The sequence below is a fragment of the Trichechus manatus genome, unplaced genomic scaffold (assembly GCF_000243295.1).
Source record: "Trichechus manatus latirostris isolate Lorelei unplaced genomic scaffold, TriManLat1.0 scaffold00057, whole genome shotgun sequence".
Lineage (NCBI taxonomy): Eukaryota > Metazoa > Chordata > Mammalia > Sirenia > Trichechidae > Trichechus > Trichechus manatus.
Genome location: NW_004443993.1, coordinates 8649427 through 8668354, shown reverse-complemented (window position 1 = coordinate 8668354; position 18928 = coordinate 8649427). Strand labels below are relative to the sequence as shown.

At 48.1% G+C, this 18928-nt stretch overlaps 1 protein-coding gene across 1 annotated transcript in view; it reads left to right on the top strand.

Annotated features, from left to right (window-relative positions):
* The first annotated feature begins 4649 nt into the window (after window positions 1-4649).
* Window positions 4650-18928, top strand: part of ACER1 (alkaline ceramidase 1) — a 34775-nt gene continuing 20496 nt past the window's right edge. The window contains exon 1 of the mRNA XM_004378414.1: window positions 4650-4742. Coding sequence (XP_004378471.1) covers window positions 4650-4742 — 93 coding nt within the window. The remainder of the gene's footprint in view (window positions 4743-18928) is intronic.

Sequence of the window (18928 nt, the reverse complement as noted above, 5' to 3'; positions counted from 1 at the left end):
TAGATGGGAGGTAGAAAGTGGCGAGCCAGTGGTTCTCTAGCCAAGGCAGTGCAGCATGGCCTGGCGGGAAGGGGTAGATATGGCTTATGGGGCTAGGTGGGAGGGAGAAAGAAAAGGAAGAAAGGGAAAAAACAGGGAAAAATGGCGTGGCAGGAGCCGATGGGTGAGGCAGGGCAGACCCTGGCTGGCAGCAGGTTGGTGGCTCTCTAGCCAAGGCAGCACAGCATGGCCTGGTGGGAAGAAGTAGAGGTGCGGTAAGGGGCTAGGTGGGAGGGAAAAAGAAAAGGAGGAAAAAGAGAAAAAATGGCATAGCGGGAGCCAGCACGTGGGGGCAGTGAGGACCTAGGCTGGTGGTGGGCCAACGGCTCCCTAGCCAAGGCAGCGTAGTGTGGCCTGGTGGGAAGGGGTAGAGGTGGGAGGGGAGCTAGGTGAGAAGGAGAAAGAAAAGGAGGAAAGGGGGAAAAAATGACGTGGCAAGAGCTGGTGGGTGGGAGGGGGAAACCCAGGGTGGCAGCAAGCTGGTAGCTCTCTACCTGCAGCAGTGCAGCATGGCCTGGCAGGAAGGGGTAGAGGTGGTGTACAGGACTAGGCATGAGGGAGAAAGAAAAGGAAGAAAGGGGAAAAAATGGCACAGTTGGAGCTGGCGGATGGGAGTGGGGTGGACCTGGGGTGACAGTGGGCTGGAGGCTCTCTAGCTTTGTGGAACAGGGTGGCCTGTGGGGAAAGGGTGAGAGTGGCATATGGTGCTAGGTGGGACGGAGAAAGAAAAGGAAGAAAGGGAAATAAAAATGGCACGGCAGGAGGTGGCAAGTGGGAGTAGGGCAGACCTAGGGTAAAGGTAGCTCTATAGCTGAGCAGTGCGACATGGCCCACGGGGAAGGGGTGAGGGTGGCATACGGGGCTAGGTGAGAGAAAAAGAAAAGGAAGAAAGGGGAAAAAAAATGGCCTGGCAGGAGTCAGCGGGTGGGAGCAGGGTGAACTTGGCCTGGCCGCAGGCTAGTGGCTCTCTAGCAGGGCGGCACTGTGTGGCTTCTTGGGAAGGGGTGGAAGTGGGCATGGTGTAAGGGACAGAAGGGCAAGGGTTAAGAAAGTGTGTTTTCTGTTTACTGAGTGCTCTGTCTCCTTTTGGGAGCTCTGTGAAGTTGCCTTCCCATACTTCCTGTCTGGGGTCATTGCTGGCTGCGCTCCCAGATGGTGATGCTGTGTCGTGTTAGTTGACTGGGGACCTCCATTCTGTACCTGTCCTGGTTGTCTGTTTTCCTTTAGTTTCTTCTTCCATTCGGTGTTTGATCTAGTTCTTTATCCCTTCGTTTGATGCTTAGGGTCCCAGGATTGACGTTTGTATCATTTTACTTAGTTCTTTGGGTCTTTGCTGCAGAGGGACGGCATGTTGCATCTGTCTAGGGCACCATGTTGGCTCTGCTTCCTGGGGCAAACATTTTGAATGATCTTCAGCATAATTTTACTTGTGCATGATATTAATCAGATTGTTCAATAATTTCCACATTCCATTGGATCATCTTTCTTTGGAATGGGCACAAATATGGATCTCTTCCAGTCAGTTGGCCAGGTAGCTCTCTTCCAAATTTCTTGGCACAGATGAGTGAGCACTTCCAGTTTTGCATCCGTTTATTGAAACATCTCAGTTGGTATTCCGTCAGTTCCTGGAGCCTTGTTTTTCGCCAGTGTCTTCAAGGCAGCTTGGACTTCTTCCTTCAGTACCATTGGTTCTTGATCATATGCTATCTCCTGAAATGGCTGAACATTGACCAATTCTTTTTGGTACAGTGACTCTATGTATTCTTTCCATCTGATACTTCCTGCATCGTTCAATATTTTCCCCATAGAATCCTTCAATATTGCAACTCTAGGCTTGAATTTTTTCTTCAGTTCCCTTTTGGTTTTCTAACTCCAGGTCTTTGCACATTTCATTGTAATACTTTACTTTGTCTTCTCGAGCCACCCTTTGAAATATTCTCTTCCGCCCTTTTACCATATCATTTCATATCAGTTTGCTTTAGCTACTCGACGTTCAAGAGCAAGTTTCAGAGTCTCTTCCGACATCTATTTTGGTTTTTTCTTTCTTTCCTGTCTTTTTAATGACCTTTTACTCCCTTCATGTATGATGTTCTTGATGTCATCCCACAACTCATCTGGTCTTTGGTCATTAGTGTTCAATGCATCAAATCTATTCTTAGATGTCTCTAAATTCAGGTGGAATATACTCAAGGTTGTACTTGTGGACTTGCTTTAATTTTCTTTAGCTTCAACTTGAACTTGCATATGAGCAATTGATGATCTGTTTCAAAAACACTTGCAGAGGTACATAGACAGGGAACTGCCAGAAATTCAAGCCTGATTCAGAAGAAGATGTGGAACAAGGGATATTATTACTGATGTCAGTGGATCTTGGCTGAAAGCAGAGAATGCCAGCAAGATGTTTACCTGTGTTTTGTTGACTATGCAAAGGAATTCAACTGTGTGGATCAAAACAAATTATGGATAACACTGCTAAGAAAGGGAATTCCAGAACACTTAATTGTGCTCATGAGGAACCTGAACATAAACTAAGAGGCAGTTGTTCAAACAGAACAAGGGGATACTGCGTGGTTTAAAATCAGGAAAGGTGTCACCAAGGTTGTATTCTTTCACCATACTTATTCAATCTGCATGCTGAGCAAATAATCCAAGAAGCTGGACTCTATGAAGAAGAACATGGTATCAGGATTGGAGGAAGACTCATTAACAGCCTGCATTATGCAGATGCCACAACCTTGCTTGCTGAAAAGGAAGAGGATTTGAAGCACTTACTGATGAAGATCGAAGACCACAGCCTTCAGTACGGATTACACCTCAACATAAAGAAAACAAAAATCCTCACAACTGGACCACGAAGCAACATCTTGATAAACGGAGAAAATACTGAAGTTGTCAAGGATTTCATTTTACTTGGATCCATAATCAACACCCATGGAAGCAGCAGTCAAGAAATCAAGTGATGCATTGCATTGGGCAAATCTGCTGCAAAAGATCTATTTAAAGTGTTAAAAAGCAAAGATGTCACTTTAAGGGCTAAGGTGAGCCTGACCCAAGCCATGGTGTTTTCAATCACCACATATGCATGTGAAAGCTGGACAGTGAATAAGGAAGACCAAAGAAGAATTGATGCCTTTGAATTATGGTGTTGGTGAAGAATATTGAATATCCCACAGACTTCCAGAGGAACAAACAAATCCATCTTGGAAGAAGCACAGCCAGAATGCTCCTTAGAAGCAAGGATGGCGAGACTTCGTCTCACATACTTGGGACATGTTATCAGCAGGGATCAGTCTCTGGAGAAGGACATCATGCTTGGTAAAGTAGAGGGTCAGTGAAAGAGAGGAAGACCCTCAACGAGATGGACTGACACAGTGGCTGCAACAATGGCTCAAACATAGTAGTGATTGCAAGGATGGCGCGGGACCAAGCAGAGTTTCCTTCTGTTGCACATACAGTCGCTATGAATCGGAGCCCACTCAACGGCACCTAACAACAACAACAAAATGGGGCAGGCTACACTACTCATCTACCACCCGTCTGTCAGTCTGTCCTACTGTGGTGGCTTGCATGTTGCTATGATGCCGGAAGCTATGCCACCAGTATTTCCAATACCAGCAGGGTCACCTATGGTGGACAGGTTTTAGTGAAGCTTCCAGACTAAGGCAGACTAGGAAGAAAGGCCTGGTGATCTACTTCTAAAAACTAGCCTGTGTAAACCCTACGGATCACAACAGAATATTGTTGCATATAGTGTTGGAAGATGGTACTATAGGTTGGAAGGCACTCAGAATACACAGTGGTCGCAACCATGACCTCAAGCATAGCAATTATCATGGTGATGTCTCCTTCTGTTGTGTGTGGGATCGCCATGAGTTGGAGCCAACTTGATGGCAACTAGCAACAACAAATAGTACTCACGTCAGTGGGGTCCTTATGATTATTATTACAAGTCCCTGGTTACACACTCAAGCACTAGCCAGATGTTGGAGGTTCAAACTTACCTAGAGGTGCCTCGGAAGAAAGTCCTGGTTATCTGCTCCCAAAATGTCACACCCACTGAAAACCGTATGGAGAGCTGTTCCACTCTGATACACATGGGGTTGCCATGCATAGGGGTTGACTCAACAGCAACTGGTTGAAAGGTTGGAGGTCCTAGTCCACCCAGAGGCACCTCAGAAGAAAGGCCTGGCAATCTACTTCTGAAAAAATCAGTTATTGAAATCCCTGTGGAGCACAGTTCTACTCAGACACACATGGACCAGCATGAGTCAGAGTCGACTCCATGGCAACTAACAACAGCATTATTATTATTATTATTCTAAAAACAGTCCTCCCAACTTCCAGGTGGCCAGGATGGGCGGCTGCCTCTCCACCCGCCCCTGGCCTGCCCAGACCGTGCCAGCCCCATGGTTTACGCCCAGGGCCACCACCGCCATGGCACAGCCAGGCTGCTCTAGTACAACTGCGGAGCAGCCCAGCAGGTTTTTCTTCTCGCCTGCCGCAGGGCACCGAGCTGGCCTCTCCCTGCATGCCTCCCTGGGCCCGGCGCTCCCAGACTTACCTGCTCCTCTCTGCCAGACGCAGCCAGCAGGCAGCAGGCGCTGGCCAGGATGCCCAGCATCTTCGCCTACCAGAGCTCCGAGGTGGACTGGTGTGAAATCAACTTCCTGCACTCGGAGCTGGTGGCCGAGTTCTACAACACGGTGAGGAGCGCGGCCGGACAGCCAGACACACAGGAGGGCTGGGGACAGAGGAGTGTCACCAGCCGGGGTTCAAACCCTGGCTCCTCCACGTCCTCACTGGGGAATCTCGCTCCAGCGGTTCGCCTCTCTGAACCTCAGTTTTCTCGTGTCTTAAGCCGGGGGTGCTGGCATTCATCCACGGATGGGCTCATGCAGCCACGTCTTTCTCAGGCAGCTGCGGTAGGTTTTGGAAACATTGCAGCAACTACAAAAGAGCTGGTCTCTGCCCAGCATAGGCTCACAATGCAGATGGCGAACAGACGTGACTGCAGGTGGGTAGGCAGGGAAGGATTCCTGGCAGAGGTGACTGTCTGATATGTTCCTGGCTGTCTCCCCGACTCAGGGGGACCAACGCATCCCGGTTTGCCTGGGACTGTCCTGCTTTAGCACTGAAAGTCGCCTGTCCCGGGAAAGCCCTTGGTTCCGAGCATACCGAGGCTGTCGATCACCCTCCCCAGCCCCTGGTACGAGGCCACGTTGAAGTGCCCAAAAACTCGCGGACGCAGAAACGGCCGTGGCATTTAAGCAAGGCTTGAAAGATATAGGCGGCAGAGGTATACGCAGCTGTCCTGTCTCTGTATGGCGTGCTGGGTACACAGCGATGACCGAGACAGGGTGCTTGCCTTCTGAAACTTTCTGCAGGCTACGTGCTTCCTTAGCTGTGCGCCCTGCGCAGAGAAAAGGGATATAAACAGCATCCTCAATAAACAGCGAGCAAAACAATCATGAGGGCAGTGGAGATTCAGTGTTAGAACTCTCGCCTTTCATGCAGGAGACCCAGGTTCAATCCCCAGTCAATGCACCTCATGCATAGCCACCACCCATCTGTCCGTGGAGGCTTGTGTTTTGCTATAATGTTAAACAGGTTTCAGCAGAACTTCAGGCTAAGACAGACTAAGAAGAAAGGCCTGGCAACCCACTTTTGAAAATCAGCCGAGGAAAAAACCCATGGGCCACAACGGTCTGATCATGGGGATGATGCGGGACTGGGCATCATTCCATGGTGCGTGGATCACCATGAGTTGGGGCTGATTGAGGGCAGCTAACAGCAATGACAACGCAGCAATCATATGAATAAGGGCCTTTATAGAGCGCCTACTGTATCCAGGTGCTGCACTGAGCGATTTGCATGAAAGCTCTTACGTAGTCTTCACAATGGCATTGGGGTCAGGAGTGATATCACACTATGTAGAGTTAACTCCATTTTCCAGATGAGGAAAGAGGTGCTGAGGCAGGTTGGACGATATGCCCAGGGTTACCTGGCAGGTAGAGCCAGGATTTGAACTTGAGCGGTTCCAGAAGATTTTTGGGGGTGAGTGGGTGAGAGACTCAGTCCCAGGACATCCAAGTTGTTCTGACCCTGTTCCCTTTGAACTTGTGGCTTCCCTGAGCTGGGAGGCAAGAGTCTGGCTCCTCTGTTCAGAGATTCTCATCCATTTTGGTTTTTCCTCTGTCTTCCCACCTGTAAAATGGGAGGGGGCTGGATGAGCTAACTCCCAGAGACTGAGAAGTGGGGTTGGGGTTCTGGAATCCTCTTCTCTGGATTCCCGGGCAGCTTAGAATGTTCTCTGCTCAGTCCACCTCCAAGTGGGGGCCCCCACAGAGGGTACCGAGAGGGGCTGGCTCTGGTGTGGGCTGGGGGTGTATCTGTGTGTTCTGGGGCAGAATCCCACCCCACGCCAGCCTCCTTTAGCCTGTGAAGTAAATCGAGCAGTCTGTAGGCACTCTCTCAGCCACAGATTTCCAACCTTTCTGGCCGTGGTATAGTATATTAGGAAAGAGATTTTACTTCATCATCACCAAGTACCTGTGTTCCCAGATACTTACCAAATGGAAGCAGAAGTTTCACAAAACAATACTTACCTTTCCCCAGTGTGAACTCACTTGGATATTTTCTCTTCTGTTCTAGCAAAAAGGTTCTGACAAAAGGGGGCGAGGCTTTCGGGTCCCAGAATCTACCCAAGGATTGCGGCTTACATGTGGCTGTCGAAGTGACTCGGACTCCTGGCGACCCCGTGTGTGTCAGAGTAGAACTGTGGCCCCATAGGGTTTTCAATAGCTGGCTTTTCAGCTGTAGATTGCCAGGCCTTTCTTCCGAGGCACCTCTGGGTAGATTTGAACCTCCAATCTTTCGGTTAGTAAGCAGAAGAGTTCATTCACCATTTACACCACCCAGGGACTCTCAGATTTATGTATAAAAGGGTTTCCTGGAGACTTTCCTTTCCAAAATGCTTCTGATTATTTTAGACTCATTACCATAGGTAATAAATCATATAGATTAGGGGGTCAGCAAACTTTATCCATAAAGAACCTGTTAATCAATATTTTCGGCTTTGGAACCATATCGTCTCTGTCGAGACTACTCAACTCTTGTTAGCTGCCACCCTGCTGTTAGCTGCTGTCCAGGCAGCCCCCAACTCATGGCGACCCTATAGACTATAAATGAGTGGGGCAGCAGTGCGCCAATAAAACTTTATTTATAGACACTGAAATGTGAATTTCATATAATTTTCACGTGTCACAAAATACTATTCTTCTTGTAAATTTTTTAACCATTTAAAAATATAAAAATTATTCTTAGCCTTTGGGCCATACAGAAACTGGTGGTGGGCTGGACTGGGCCCATGGGCTGTACTTTCCCAGGCCCTGTTATAGTTACATGGACTCCCTGTGTGGTACAAATGGTTAACATGCTCGGCTGCTAACGAAAGGATTGGAGATTCGAGACCACACAAAATCACTTCGGAAGAAAGGCCTGGTGATTTACTTCCATCAGCCAGTGAAAACCCTATGGAGCACAGTTCAGCTCTGACACACATGGGGTCGCCATGAGTCAGCATCAACTTGACAGCAACGATTTTTTTAAAAAATAATTTATTTTTGCTGTTGAGGATGGCAACTTTTTAAAAAAACTTTAAAAATATATATATAGTTGCATATTAAACAATTCAAATCAGAAACAAAAAGTTTTTTGTCCTTTTAAATCAGTAATTAAAAATAAGTTTATTTTGTAGGGAATTTAGACACACCTACATAATGCTGGTGGAAGGGTAAAAAGTACAGGCTTTCTGTGGGCAGTTTGGAATCTTGTTTCAAGAGATGCGTTTCCAAATGACCCACCCTGGGCTCAGTCACTGCGCTTCTAGGAATTTTTACCAAAGAGATAATCCCCATAAGTCACAAGATTTGTATACAAAGTTGTCACTGACTCATTTGAAATTGCGTAACTAATAAATGAATAAAATAGGAACATTTTACTAACATTTCCACCAATATGTGCAGGTTGCTACATTCTGGAAAAATGCTATATGTAACTATTTACAAGCATATTTTACAAAAGGACACATATTGTATGATCCCACTTATCTGAGATACCTGGGATAGACAAAGCCATAAAGATCAAAGTTGATCAGTGGTTGCCAGGGGCAGGAGGGCCGTGGTGGGTCAGTGGTAGAATGCTCGCCTTCCACGTGGGAGACCATTTCCATTCCCAGCTGCTCCACCTCATGCGCGGCCACCACCCGTCTCTCAGTGGAAGCATGAGTGTTGCTAGGATGCTGACTAGGTTTCGGCAGAGCTTCCAGACTAAGATGAGGAGGCCTGGTGGCACAGTGGTTAAGTGTTCGGCTGCTAACCAAAAAAAGGTTGGCAGTTCAAATCCACCAGCCGCTCCTTGGAGGCTCTGTGGGGTGGGGGGCATGGGGGGGCAGTTCTACTCTGTCCTGTAGGGTCGCTATGAGTTGAGTCAATGGCAACAGTTTTTCTAGACTAAGACTAGGAAGAAAGGCCTGGCAATCCACTTCTGAAAACCAACCCATGAAAACTCCTTGGATCATAATGGTCCTATCCGTAACTGATCATGGGGATAGTGCAGAACCAGGCAATCTTTCATTCCAATGTGCCTGGGATCACCATGAGTCGGGGCCGACTTGATGACCGCTAACAACACCACCACCCGGGACAGGAGGGAGAGGGAATGGGGAGCCGTTGCTTAGGGCACACCGAGTTTCTGTTAAGGGTGATAGAAAAGTTCATAAATGGACAGCAATGATGGTTGCACAATAGGATGAAAGTAATTAATGTTACTGAATTCTATGCATAAAACAGATCGAAATGGTAAATACGTTGTTATAAGTCTTTTTACCACAATTAAAAAGAAAAAGAAACGGAGGTGAGGTGGTCCCTGACCTGTGACTGGTAAGGAGTCTCCTTCTTTCCTGCATGATAGTTCCTATAAAAGGTTCAGCCTCTTTAAAAAAAAAAAAAAAAAAGGATTTAAAAAAAAAATCTAGGTATGGAAATTAGAGACAAGGGATATGGTAGAAAAATTAAAAAAAAAAATCTGTTCACATTGATTTCATCATAATTCACAGTTGGAAAACCCTGCTCTGAAGAATCTTTGTTTTCTTGGTGTTCTGCTTGTAAGGAGCTCTGGGTCTGGGCTGCGGAGACAGAGCCGTGCGTGCTCAGGGCTGAGACTAGGAAGGAAACACGAGACAAGTCAGCCCAGATATTAGGAGGCTTCCTGGGGGAGGGCACCTAGAAGTTGGGTTTTGAAAGATGAAGGAGTTCGCCAAGTGGGATAAGAGTGGGGGAAAGGAGAACAGAAGAGAAAACAAGATGAATTAAAGCATGGAAAGAAAAGAGGGGCTGGCCAGTTTGGGGAGGGGAAAGTGTGTTCCTGTGGCTAGAATGTAAGACAAGGTAAAGGTGAGTAAGTCTTGGATGCTGAATTAGAGTGTTTGAAATTTATCCTGTGTTCTTTGATGGACTCACTCGTTCATTCCACAAAACTGCTGTAACCCAACCTGTGCTGGGTGATGCTGGGGCCCCAGAGAGGCTCAGAGCTCCCAGGCTGTGTGTGTGTGTAGGGGGCGGGGGATGAGAATCAGAAACAGATTCCTCCAGCCCCAGTGGTTAGTGTGGGGCTGAGCAAGGAACAAGGGACCAGAAGGGGGTGGTGGGGAGTCATAGGGAAGGGGCATGAGACCTCCGCTTGGATGCTGGGGAAGCTGCGTCTTAAAGAATGAGTAAATGTTCTCTAGGCTATTGGGGGTCAGAAGAAAGAGCATATGCAAAGTTCTTGAGGTGAAGCCAGAGCCCTGGCCGCATGCGGGGGAGAGACGGAGGGGTGAGAGAGGGGACTGGAGAGGTTGCCACGCTGAGGAATGTGGGCTCCATCCTGAGGGCACTAGGGAGCCATGGGCGGCTCCAGAGCAGAGTCATGATGTGGGGGCAGCTGGGGCACCTTGTTGCATTTCATAGATGGCCCGGGGAAGCAGGAAGGGTCATCCAACAGTAACTGAGGTCAGGGATGTGGGAGGAGCTGGCTCAGGGGTGGGGCACAGGGAGAAGCGCAGGTGTGGGTCACCCTACGTCTTGCCTGCTTGCCTGCCTGATGGCCTCCAGATGTGTCCCTCTGGGCCAAGAGTTGTTGATGACTTAGGAGAGTTTCAAGTGGCGTGAGCAGAAGTTTGAAGGCTCCCCGGCTCCCAGGGCCACTGTGATGCTGACTCCACCCTTAGGGTTCTGCCAAAGCCTCAGAGGCTACCATCTCATCCCCTCCAGAGAGCAACAATCAACAATCATTTGCCATCCAGTTGACCACAACTCATGGTGACCCCCTGGGTGTCAGAGTAGAACAGTGCTCCTTAGGGTTTTCAATGGCTGATTTTTCAGAAGTGGTTAGCCAGGCCTTTCTTCCGAGGTGCCTCTGGGTGGACTCAAACCTCCAACCTTTCGGTTAGCAGCACATATGTTAACGTTTGCACCACCCCAGGGCTCCCTAACCAGTTCCCATCAGTTAAATTCCAACTCAAGTGTGTCAGAGTAGAACTGCACCATAGGGTTTACAGTGGCTGACTTTTTGAAAGTAGATCACCAGACTTTTCTTCTGAGGCACCTCTGGGTGGATTTGAACTTCCAACCTTTCAGTTAGTAGCTGAGTGCATGACCGTTTGTACCACCCAAGGAGACCTCATTGAGGGCAGATGGTACTGATCGAATAATGAAACTCCCCAAGCTGGTGACTTTGACAATGATACTTCCTGACTTGTTAGCGTGCCCAGGACTTCTTTTCTCCCTCTGCAAGTTGGGTGTGAGTCATTTCCACTGGGCTAGTGTCCTGGGGCTGAGAGAATCTGATTCTGTGGGACTAGGACCCCTTCATTTTGTCCTTCATTCAACAAGAATCCTTTGAGCACCTGATCGGTACGTGCCAACACCGTTCCAGGTGATAGGGACGCAGCCATGACCACAAGAGACAAAAATTCCTGTCTTTGTGGATCTGATGGGCGTTGGGGGAGACAGGCAACAAGAAAAAATGCAGGCTACACCATACCAGGCATGCTGAAGGATGAGGCAGGAAAACTCATTTATTTGTTCATTCTATTATTCAACAAATATTTACTGAGTGCCTACTCGAGTCTTAGAAGAAAAACAACCAGAATGCTCCTTACACCCTCCTTGACTCCCTTACTTTGGACACGTCATCCGGAAGGGACATCATAGTTGGTAAAGTGGAAGGTCCATGAAAACAAAGGAAACCTTCAATGAGATGAATGGACACAATATCGGCAACAATGGATTCAGAAGTACCGATGATCTTGAAGATGGTGCAGGACTGGGCAGCGTTTCATTCTGTTATACACAAGGTCGCCATGAATTGGAGCAAAGTGGATTCAATGGCAACCAAGAACAACAACATACTCCAAAAAGAGGGCAGCTGTGGGGTACTAGTGGTACTTAACTCATAGGATCATATTGTTGTTGCTGGGTGCCATCGAGCCGATTCCGACTCATGGTGACCCTATATGACAGAGTAGAACTGCCCCATAGGGTTTCCTAGGCTGTGATCTTTACGGGAGCAGATGGCCAGGTCTTTCTCCCACGGAGCCACTGGTGGGTTCAAACAGCTAACCTTCCGGTTAGCAGCCGAGTGCTTAACCATTTGCCACCTGGGCTCCTTCACAACATCGTGGAGAGGATAAACGAGCTTCTGAACAATCCAAAGGCCCATCAGTTGAAGAATGGATAAGCAAGAGGTCCATCCATATAATGGAATATTACTCAGCCACCAAAAGGAATGAAGTGCTGAGACATGCTACAAGATGGATGAACCTTGAGGACTTGATACTGAGTGAGAGACGCCAGACACATAGCGTGTGATTTCATTTATGTGAAAACTCCAGGGCAGGCAAACCCATAGAGACGGAAGCAGATTAGTGAGTGCCAGGGGCTGGGGGAGAGGGCAATGAGGAGTGATTGGTAGTGGGTGTCTTAGTTATCTGCTACGACAGCCATACCACAAGTGGGGGGCTTTAACAAACAGACATTTATTTTCTCACAGTTTAGGAGGCTAGACATCCAAATTCAGGGCGCTGGCTCTATGGGAAGTCTCTCTCTCTGTCAGCTCTGAGGGAAGGGTCTTGTTCCTTGGCCATCTTCATGTAGCATGGCGTGTGTCTTCCCCCGTCTCTGCTTACCTCTCTGTGCCTCATCTGCTCTTTTAATATCTCAAAGGTGATCTTCGAACACACCCTCCACGGATATGGCCTCTTAACACGACAAAGAAAACTCATTCCCAAATAGGATGAAAACCACAGGTATAGGGGTTAGGATTCACAATGCATATTTTGGGGGGACACAATTCAATCCATAACAGCGGGTACAGGGTTTATTTTGGGGACAATGAAAATGTCCCGAACTTGATAGTGGCGATGGTTCCACAACTTTGGGTGCGTACTAAAAACATTGAAGTGTGCACTTTAAAAGGGTGAATTTTATGCTATGCGAATTATATCGCAAATTTTAGAAATAGGGGTATAAAACACACACACACCTTCACAGCTCGCGGTACATTCTGAGCGCTGAATATATTGAGGCTGTTATTAGAAAGGAACCCTGTTGGTGCAGTAGTGAAGCGTTGGGCTGCTAACAGGAAGGTCCGGACCCACCAGCAGCTCCGCAGGAGAAAGACCTGGCAATCTGCTTCCATAAAGATCACAGCCTAGGAAACCCTATGGGGCAGTTCTGCTCTGTCACATGGGGTCGCTGTGAGTCAAACATCAACTCGACAGCACCCAACGACAACAACAACATTATTAGAAGTAAATATGTTGTTGTTGTGAGGTGCCATCAAGTCAGCTCCAACTCATAGCGACCGTGTGGACAACGGAATGAAACCCTGCCTGGTCCTGCACCATCCTCACAATCGCTGCTGCGTTTGAGCCCATTGTTGCAGCCACTGTGTCAATCCATCTCTTTGAGGGGCTTCCTCTTTTTCGCTGACCCTCTACTTTACCGAGCAGGATGTCCTTCTCCAGGGACTGATCCCTCCTGATAACATGTCCAAAGTATGTGAGATGAAGTCTCACCATCCTCACTTCTAAGGAGCGTTCTGGCTGTACTTCTTCCAAGACAGATTTGTTCGTTCTTCTGGCGCTCCAGAGCATATTCAATATTCCTCACTGACATATGTAATATATATAATATGGCACGAAGCGATGGGAAAGTGACATTTATTAATTTTATGTAATCAATAGCACTTACTGTAATTCTTATAACAACTCTATGAAGTAGGTACTCTTATCTTTCCCATTTTACAGATGGGGAAATAAAGGCTCAGAGAAGGTAAGTTTCTTTCCCAAGGTTGCACAGCATATAAAGTACAAGTTCATGAAAGTTACAAGAGCCAGAGTTGAACCCAGGCCACCTGGTCCCTGAGCCTCCCACTTAACCACAGCGCTAGAAGGCCCCTCAGTTACTAAGTGATTAGCAATTAACTACGTGCATCTTCATTCATGCAAGTGAGTCCTGTGCGGGGAGGGGCTGTGGCTGGTGCCACGCCACGCCCTCCACCCAGCACCGACATTCGTGGGCATGTGTTGGATGGATGCAAGGTGGGCGCCCCGATGGGTGACAGCCAGGCACCAGGGTGTGGGGGTTGTTGAGCGTTGGCAATGGGGAGGAAGAGAAAGGGAGTGTTCTGTGGTGTTTGTGATTGATTCAACAGTTTTTTCCTGAGCTCCTACTGGGTGGCCAGTGTGATAGGTGCTGGGGACACAGCACAGAACATAACGTATGTGTCTCCTGTCCTCACGGATGTCACAGTCCAGGGAGGACGAGGGGACAATAAACAGGTCAGGAAATAAAGAAATAGAATCCCGAAATGAATCGGGGTGTGAGAGAAGCTGTGTGTGAGAGTGTGTAAGAGTGTATGAGTGGGAGTGAGTGTTAGTATGTGTGAGTGTGTGAGTACACACGGGGGTAAGAGTGTGTGAATGTGTGTGCAAAGGAGAGCGTGTGCCAGAGTAACAGTGAATGTGTGTATGTGTGTGAGTGAGCGTGTGAGTATGTGTGAGGGTCAGGGTGTACGAGTGTGTGTGTGTGGTGAGTTTGTCTGTGTAAGAGCATGTACAAGAGTGAGTGTGAATGTGTGACAGTGTAAGCATGTATGAGTGTATCTGTGTGTCTGCATACGTGTGTGAGTGTGTGTGTTGCCGTTGGGGGGTGCTGCGCTTTCAGCACAGGTGGTTGGGGTCCATGAAAGCCACGCTGAGGTGGGGAGCCAGTTCAGCTCAATCTCCCTCCCTCCCTCTGTCCTCCTCCTTCCTTCTGTCCTCTCCCTCCTTCCCTTCCATCTTTCTTCCCCCCCACTCATTCCTCCTTCCCTCCCTCTTCCTCCTTTTCTTTTTTCTTCCCTTCTTTCCTTCCTTCCTTCCTCCTTTCCTCCCTCCCTCTCTCCCTCACTTTTTCCCTCCCTTCTTCTTTCTTTCCTTCCCTCCCTCCATCCCTTCCTCCTTCCCCCCTTCTTCTTTCTGCCTCTCCCCCTCCCGTCTTGTAGCACTAGCTGTTGAGTCACATCTGTGTGGCAGATCCTCTGCTGGGTACTGGGGATCAGGTCACAGGTACTTCCAGACTCATTGCACCCGCACGCGTCATGACAGCATATGTGCCAGGCACATGCATTTGTTCTTTACACGTATTGTTTGCGTGTATTCTTTTCAACAGAAGGTTGCCAAGCCCCTACTGTGTGCCAGGCACTGTTCTAGACCCTGGGCTCCCAGCAGGGAACACAACAGACAACACTGCCCTCATGGCAGTTAATTCTCATCAAATCTCCATCGAGAGAGAGACAGAGACAGAGAGAGAGAGAAGAGAGAAAGAAAGACAGAAAAGAAAGAGTAAAAATGGCATGGGGGCGTTGTCTGACCTCCTCTCGCTTTACAAAGGGGAAGGAGAATCAAGATCAACAGCCCAGGGCTGATTCCTAGGAGGCAGAGGTCAGATGTGTCTCCTCCCTCTGCCATCTTTACCAATTCTGACACCAACTGTCCCTCCCATGGCACTCTCTACTTCTCTGCTGGGTTCGATAATTCATTGCAATGGCCAGACAGAACTCACAGACCATCAGCACGATTATGAGGTTTATTAGGGAAGTGACAGGTTACCATGCAGGCTCAGGAATGCTCAGGATACAGTTCTTCCAGCAGGACAGCCTCTTCCCAGCTGTGCTCGCAGGCACAACTCCCTCTGGCCCCAGCCCTCTGCCCTGCTCAGGCGAGTGTTAAAAAGCTCTTGTAGCCCCTGCCAGTAAGGCCCCAGAAGCACCCCAGGCACTCAGCTTCCTCGCTCCATGGGCAGTGAAGCCCGCTGTGCGGTCTCCTACCCGTTTCTCCTGCCACTGCTTCTCTTCAGGGTTACAGCTCTCTCTCTCTTGCTCCTGGTTCCAAGAACTTCTCAGCGCAGGGATCCCAGGCCCAAAGGATGCGCTCTCCACTCCTGGCGGCTATTCCTTGGTGGTGGTAGGATCCTTTCTGCTGTGGAATTGGCTCTATTTCCAGGCAGAACTGACCAATCCCCTTGGTGAGCCACAGTTACCCTATTTACACAGTCGCCCCCAATCACTTGGGTGGGAGTTACAAGACCATGGTGAGAAAGGTCACACAAAGGTGATCCATTGCAGCACGGAAAGAAAAAAGAAGGGAGGAGGGGAGGGGAGGGAAAGGGAAGAAGGAAGGAAAGAAGGAAAGAGGGAGGGAGGAAGGAAGGAGAAAGAAAGACAGACAGAAAGAAAAGAAAGAGAGGTGAAATCCCCTGCTCGGGTGGGGGACCAGGGAGCCTGCCAGCTATGTTCAGGGCTGGGGCCAGGCTGGCTGTGGGCACAATGCCAGGCATGTGCCTCTCTCAACCCGGGCAAGGTGAGTAGCTGGGAAACATGGGGGCCCATCCCAGAGGGCAGGGAGGGAGACCTTGTCACAGATGCTATCAGAGACTCCGGAGCCAGCTGGGGCTCATTAGGGCCCTGCCCGCCACTCTGCCCTCATTCTATGAACTCAAGGGCCTTGTCGAAATCTCCTGCCCTGGTTCTGCTCCTCTCTGCACTTGGAGTAACCGAGTCGACCCGGACTCATGGCGCCCCTATGTGTGTCAGAGTAGAACTGTGCTCCACAGGGTTTTCAATGGTTGACTTTTTGAAAGTAGGTCACCAGGCTTTTCTTATGAGGCATCTCTGGATGGACTGAAACCGAAACCCAACGGAGCACAGTTCTACTCTGACACTCACGCGTCATGAGTCAGGATGGACTTGGTGGCAACTGGTTACCGGTTTTACCAGTTACTAAGTGTTACAAGTGAAACCCATCGCTGACAAGTCGATTCTGACTTGCAGCGACCCTTCCAACCCCTAACACAAATAATTATTCATTTCTCTCTCTCTTTTTTATTGTGGTAAAAATATACACAACAAAACAATCCAACAATTTCTGCACGTATAATTCGGAAACGTTGATTACCTTCTTCAAGTCGTATGACCATTCTTGCTATCCTTTTCCAGATTATTCCACCACCATTAACATTAACATAACCTCAAAGCCCCCTAAACAAAAACTCCCTCTTTCCGCCTCCCTCCCATCTCTAAAAAACCCCTTTGCCGTGTAGTCGATTCTGACCCACAGCGACCCTAGAGGACAGAATGGAACTGCCCCATAGGGTTTCCGAGGAGCTGCTGGTGGATTCGAACCTTTGGTTAGCAGCTGAGCTCTTAACCACTGTGCCACCAAGGCTCCTCCCATCTCTGGTAACTGCTAATAATCTTTGGCTTTCAAGTATTTGCTTATTTCATGTAAGTGTGATCATACAATACCTGTCCTTTTGTGACTGGCTTATTTCACTCAGCATGATCTTTTCAAGGTTTATTCATGATGTGGCGTCCATCAGGACTTCATTTCTCTTTATGGCTGAGTAATATTTTACTCATTATTGTAATGGAATTACACCGTGTTGTAAATGTTATTTGTATAAAAAGCTGTAAAATCCACGTGGTTATTTCTTCTTCACGTAATTTTTAAAAACTGTGATAAATATAATGTGTAACAAAACATTTGCCATTTCAGCATTTTTCACGTGTACAATTAAGTGACATTAATTGTGGTTCTCATGTTGTTTGGTCAGCACCATTATCCATTGGGCAACCCCCTATTAACCATCACCACCTAGCTAGTCCTCCCATCTTCCAAGGCAGGGAGTGAAAACGAGCTTTGGCGTTCTAACATGCTGTGCAAGCTCAGAGAAGTCACTTCACCTCTCTGAGACTCAGTTTCCTTGTGGCCAAACAAGAACTAGAAAGTCAGACCTGTGGAGTGTTCAAGGATTAGAAACGACCTCTGTAAAGCTGTGTGGCCAGAAGATGACAAAGTAACAACCACAGTGCCATTTTTCCAGAATGTTCTATGTGTTTGTCAAGTGTTTTCACACGTGTGCAGTGTTTGATCCATCTGAGCCTGCTTTGCCATCCTGCCATCAGTAAATATTTATTGAGCACCTACTATATCCTGGTTCCCGAGGGCAGAGTGGAGAACGGGGAAGACACAGGCCCAGCCTGTCTCAGCCTCCTGGTGCCACTGTAATGGGAATACCACGCGTGGGTGGCTTTCGTGAACAGAAGTTTATTTCCTCAAAGTTTAGGAGGCTAGAAGTCCAAATTCAGGGCACTGGCTCTAGGGGAAGGCTCGTTCCCTCTGTCCGCTCTGGGGGAAGGTCCTTTTTTCTTTCAGCTTCTGTTTTTTGGTTCCTTGGCGATCTCCATGTGGCATCAGTCTTCCCCCATTTGTGCTTTTGTGCCTAAACTACTCTTTTTCTATCCCAAAGGTGATTGGCTTAAGATACACCCTGCGCTGATATGGCCTCCTTAAAACATAACAGTGGTGCAGTGGTTAAGTGCTTGGCTACTAACCAGAGGAAGGTCAGTGATCTGAATTCACGAGCTGCTCCTTGGGAGAAAGCTGGCAGTCTGCTTCCTTAAAGATTCTCCATAGCCGTCAAGTTGATTCTGACTCATAGCAACCCTGTAGGATGGAGTAGAACTGCCCCATAGGGTTTCTAAGAAGCGGCTGGTGGATTTGAACTGCCAACCTTCTGGTTAGCAACCATAGCTCTTAATCACTGCACCACCAGGGCTCCAGTCTTGGAAACCCTATGGGGCAGTTCTACTCTGTCCTATAGTGTTGCAATGAGTTGGAATCAAATCAACAGCAATGTTTTTTGTTTGTTTTTGGTAACATAACAAAGAAAACCCTATTCCCAGATGGGATTATATCCTCATAGCAACCCTATAGGACAGTATCTTAGTTATCTAGTGCTGCTATAACAGAAATACCAAACGTGGATGGCTTTAACAAAGAGAAATTTATTCTCTCACAGTCCCATAGGCTAGAAGTCCAAATTCAGGGGTGTCAGCTCCAGGGGAAGACTTTCTGTCTCTATTGACTCTGGAGGAAGGTCCTTGTCATCAATCTTCCCCTGGTCGAAGAGCTTCTCAGGCACAGGGACCCTGGGTCCAAAGGACACGCTCTGCTCCCGGGGCTGCTTTCTTGGTGGTATGGGGTCCCCGATTCTCTGCTTGCTTCCCTTTCCTTTTATATCTTGTAAGATAAAAGGTGGTACAGGCCACACCCCAGGGAAACTCCTTTTACATTGGATCAGAGATATGACCTTCTTAGTAAGGGCGTTACAATCCTACCCTAATCCTCTTTAACATAAAATTACAATCACAAAATGGAGGACGACCACACAATACTGGGAATCATGGCCCAGCCAAATTGATACACACATTTTTTGGGGGACATAATTCAATCCACAACAGAGAG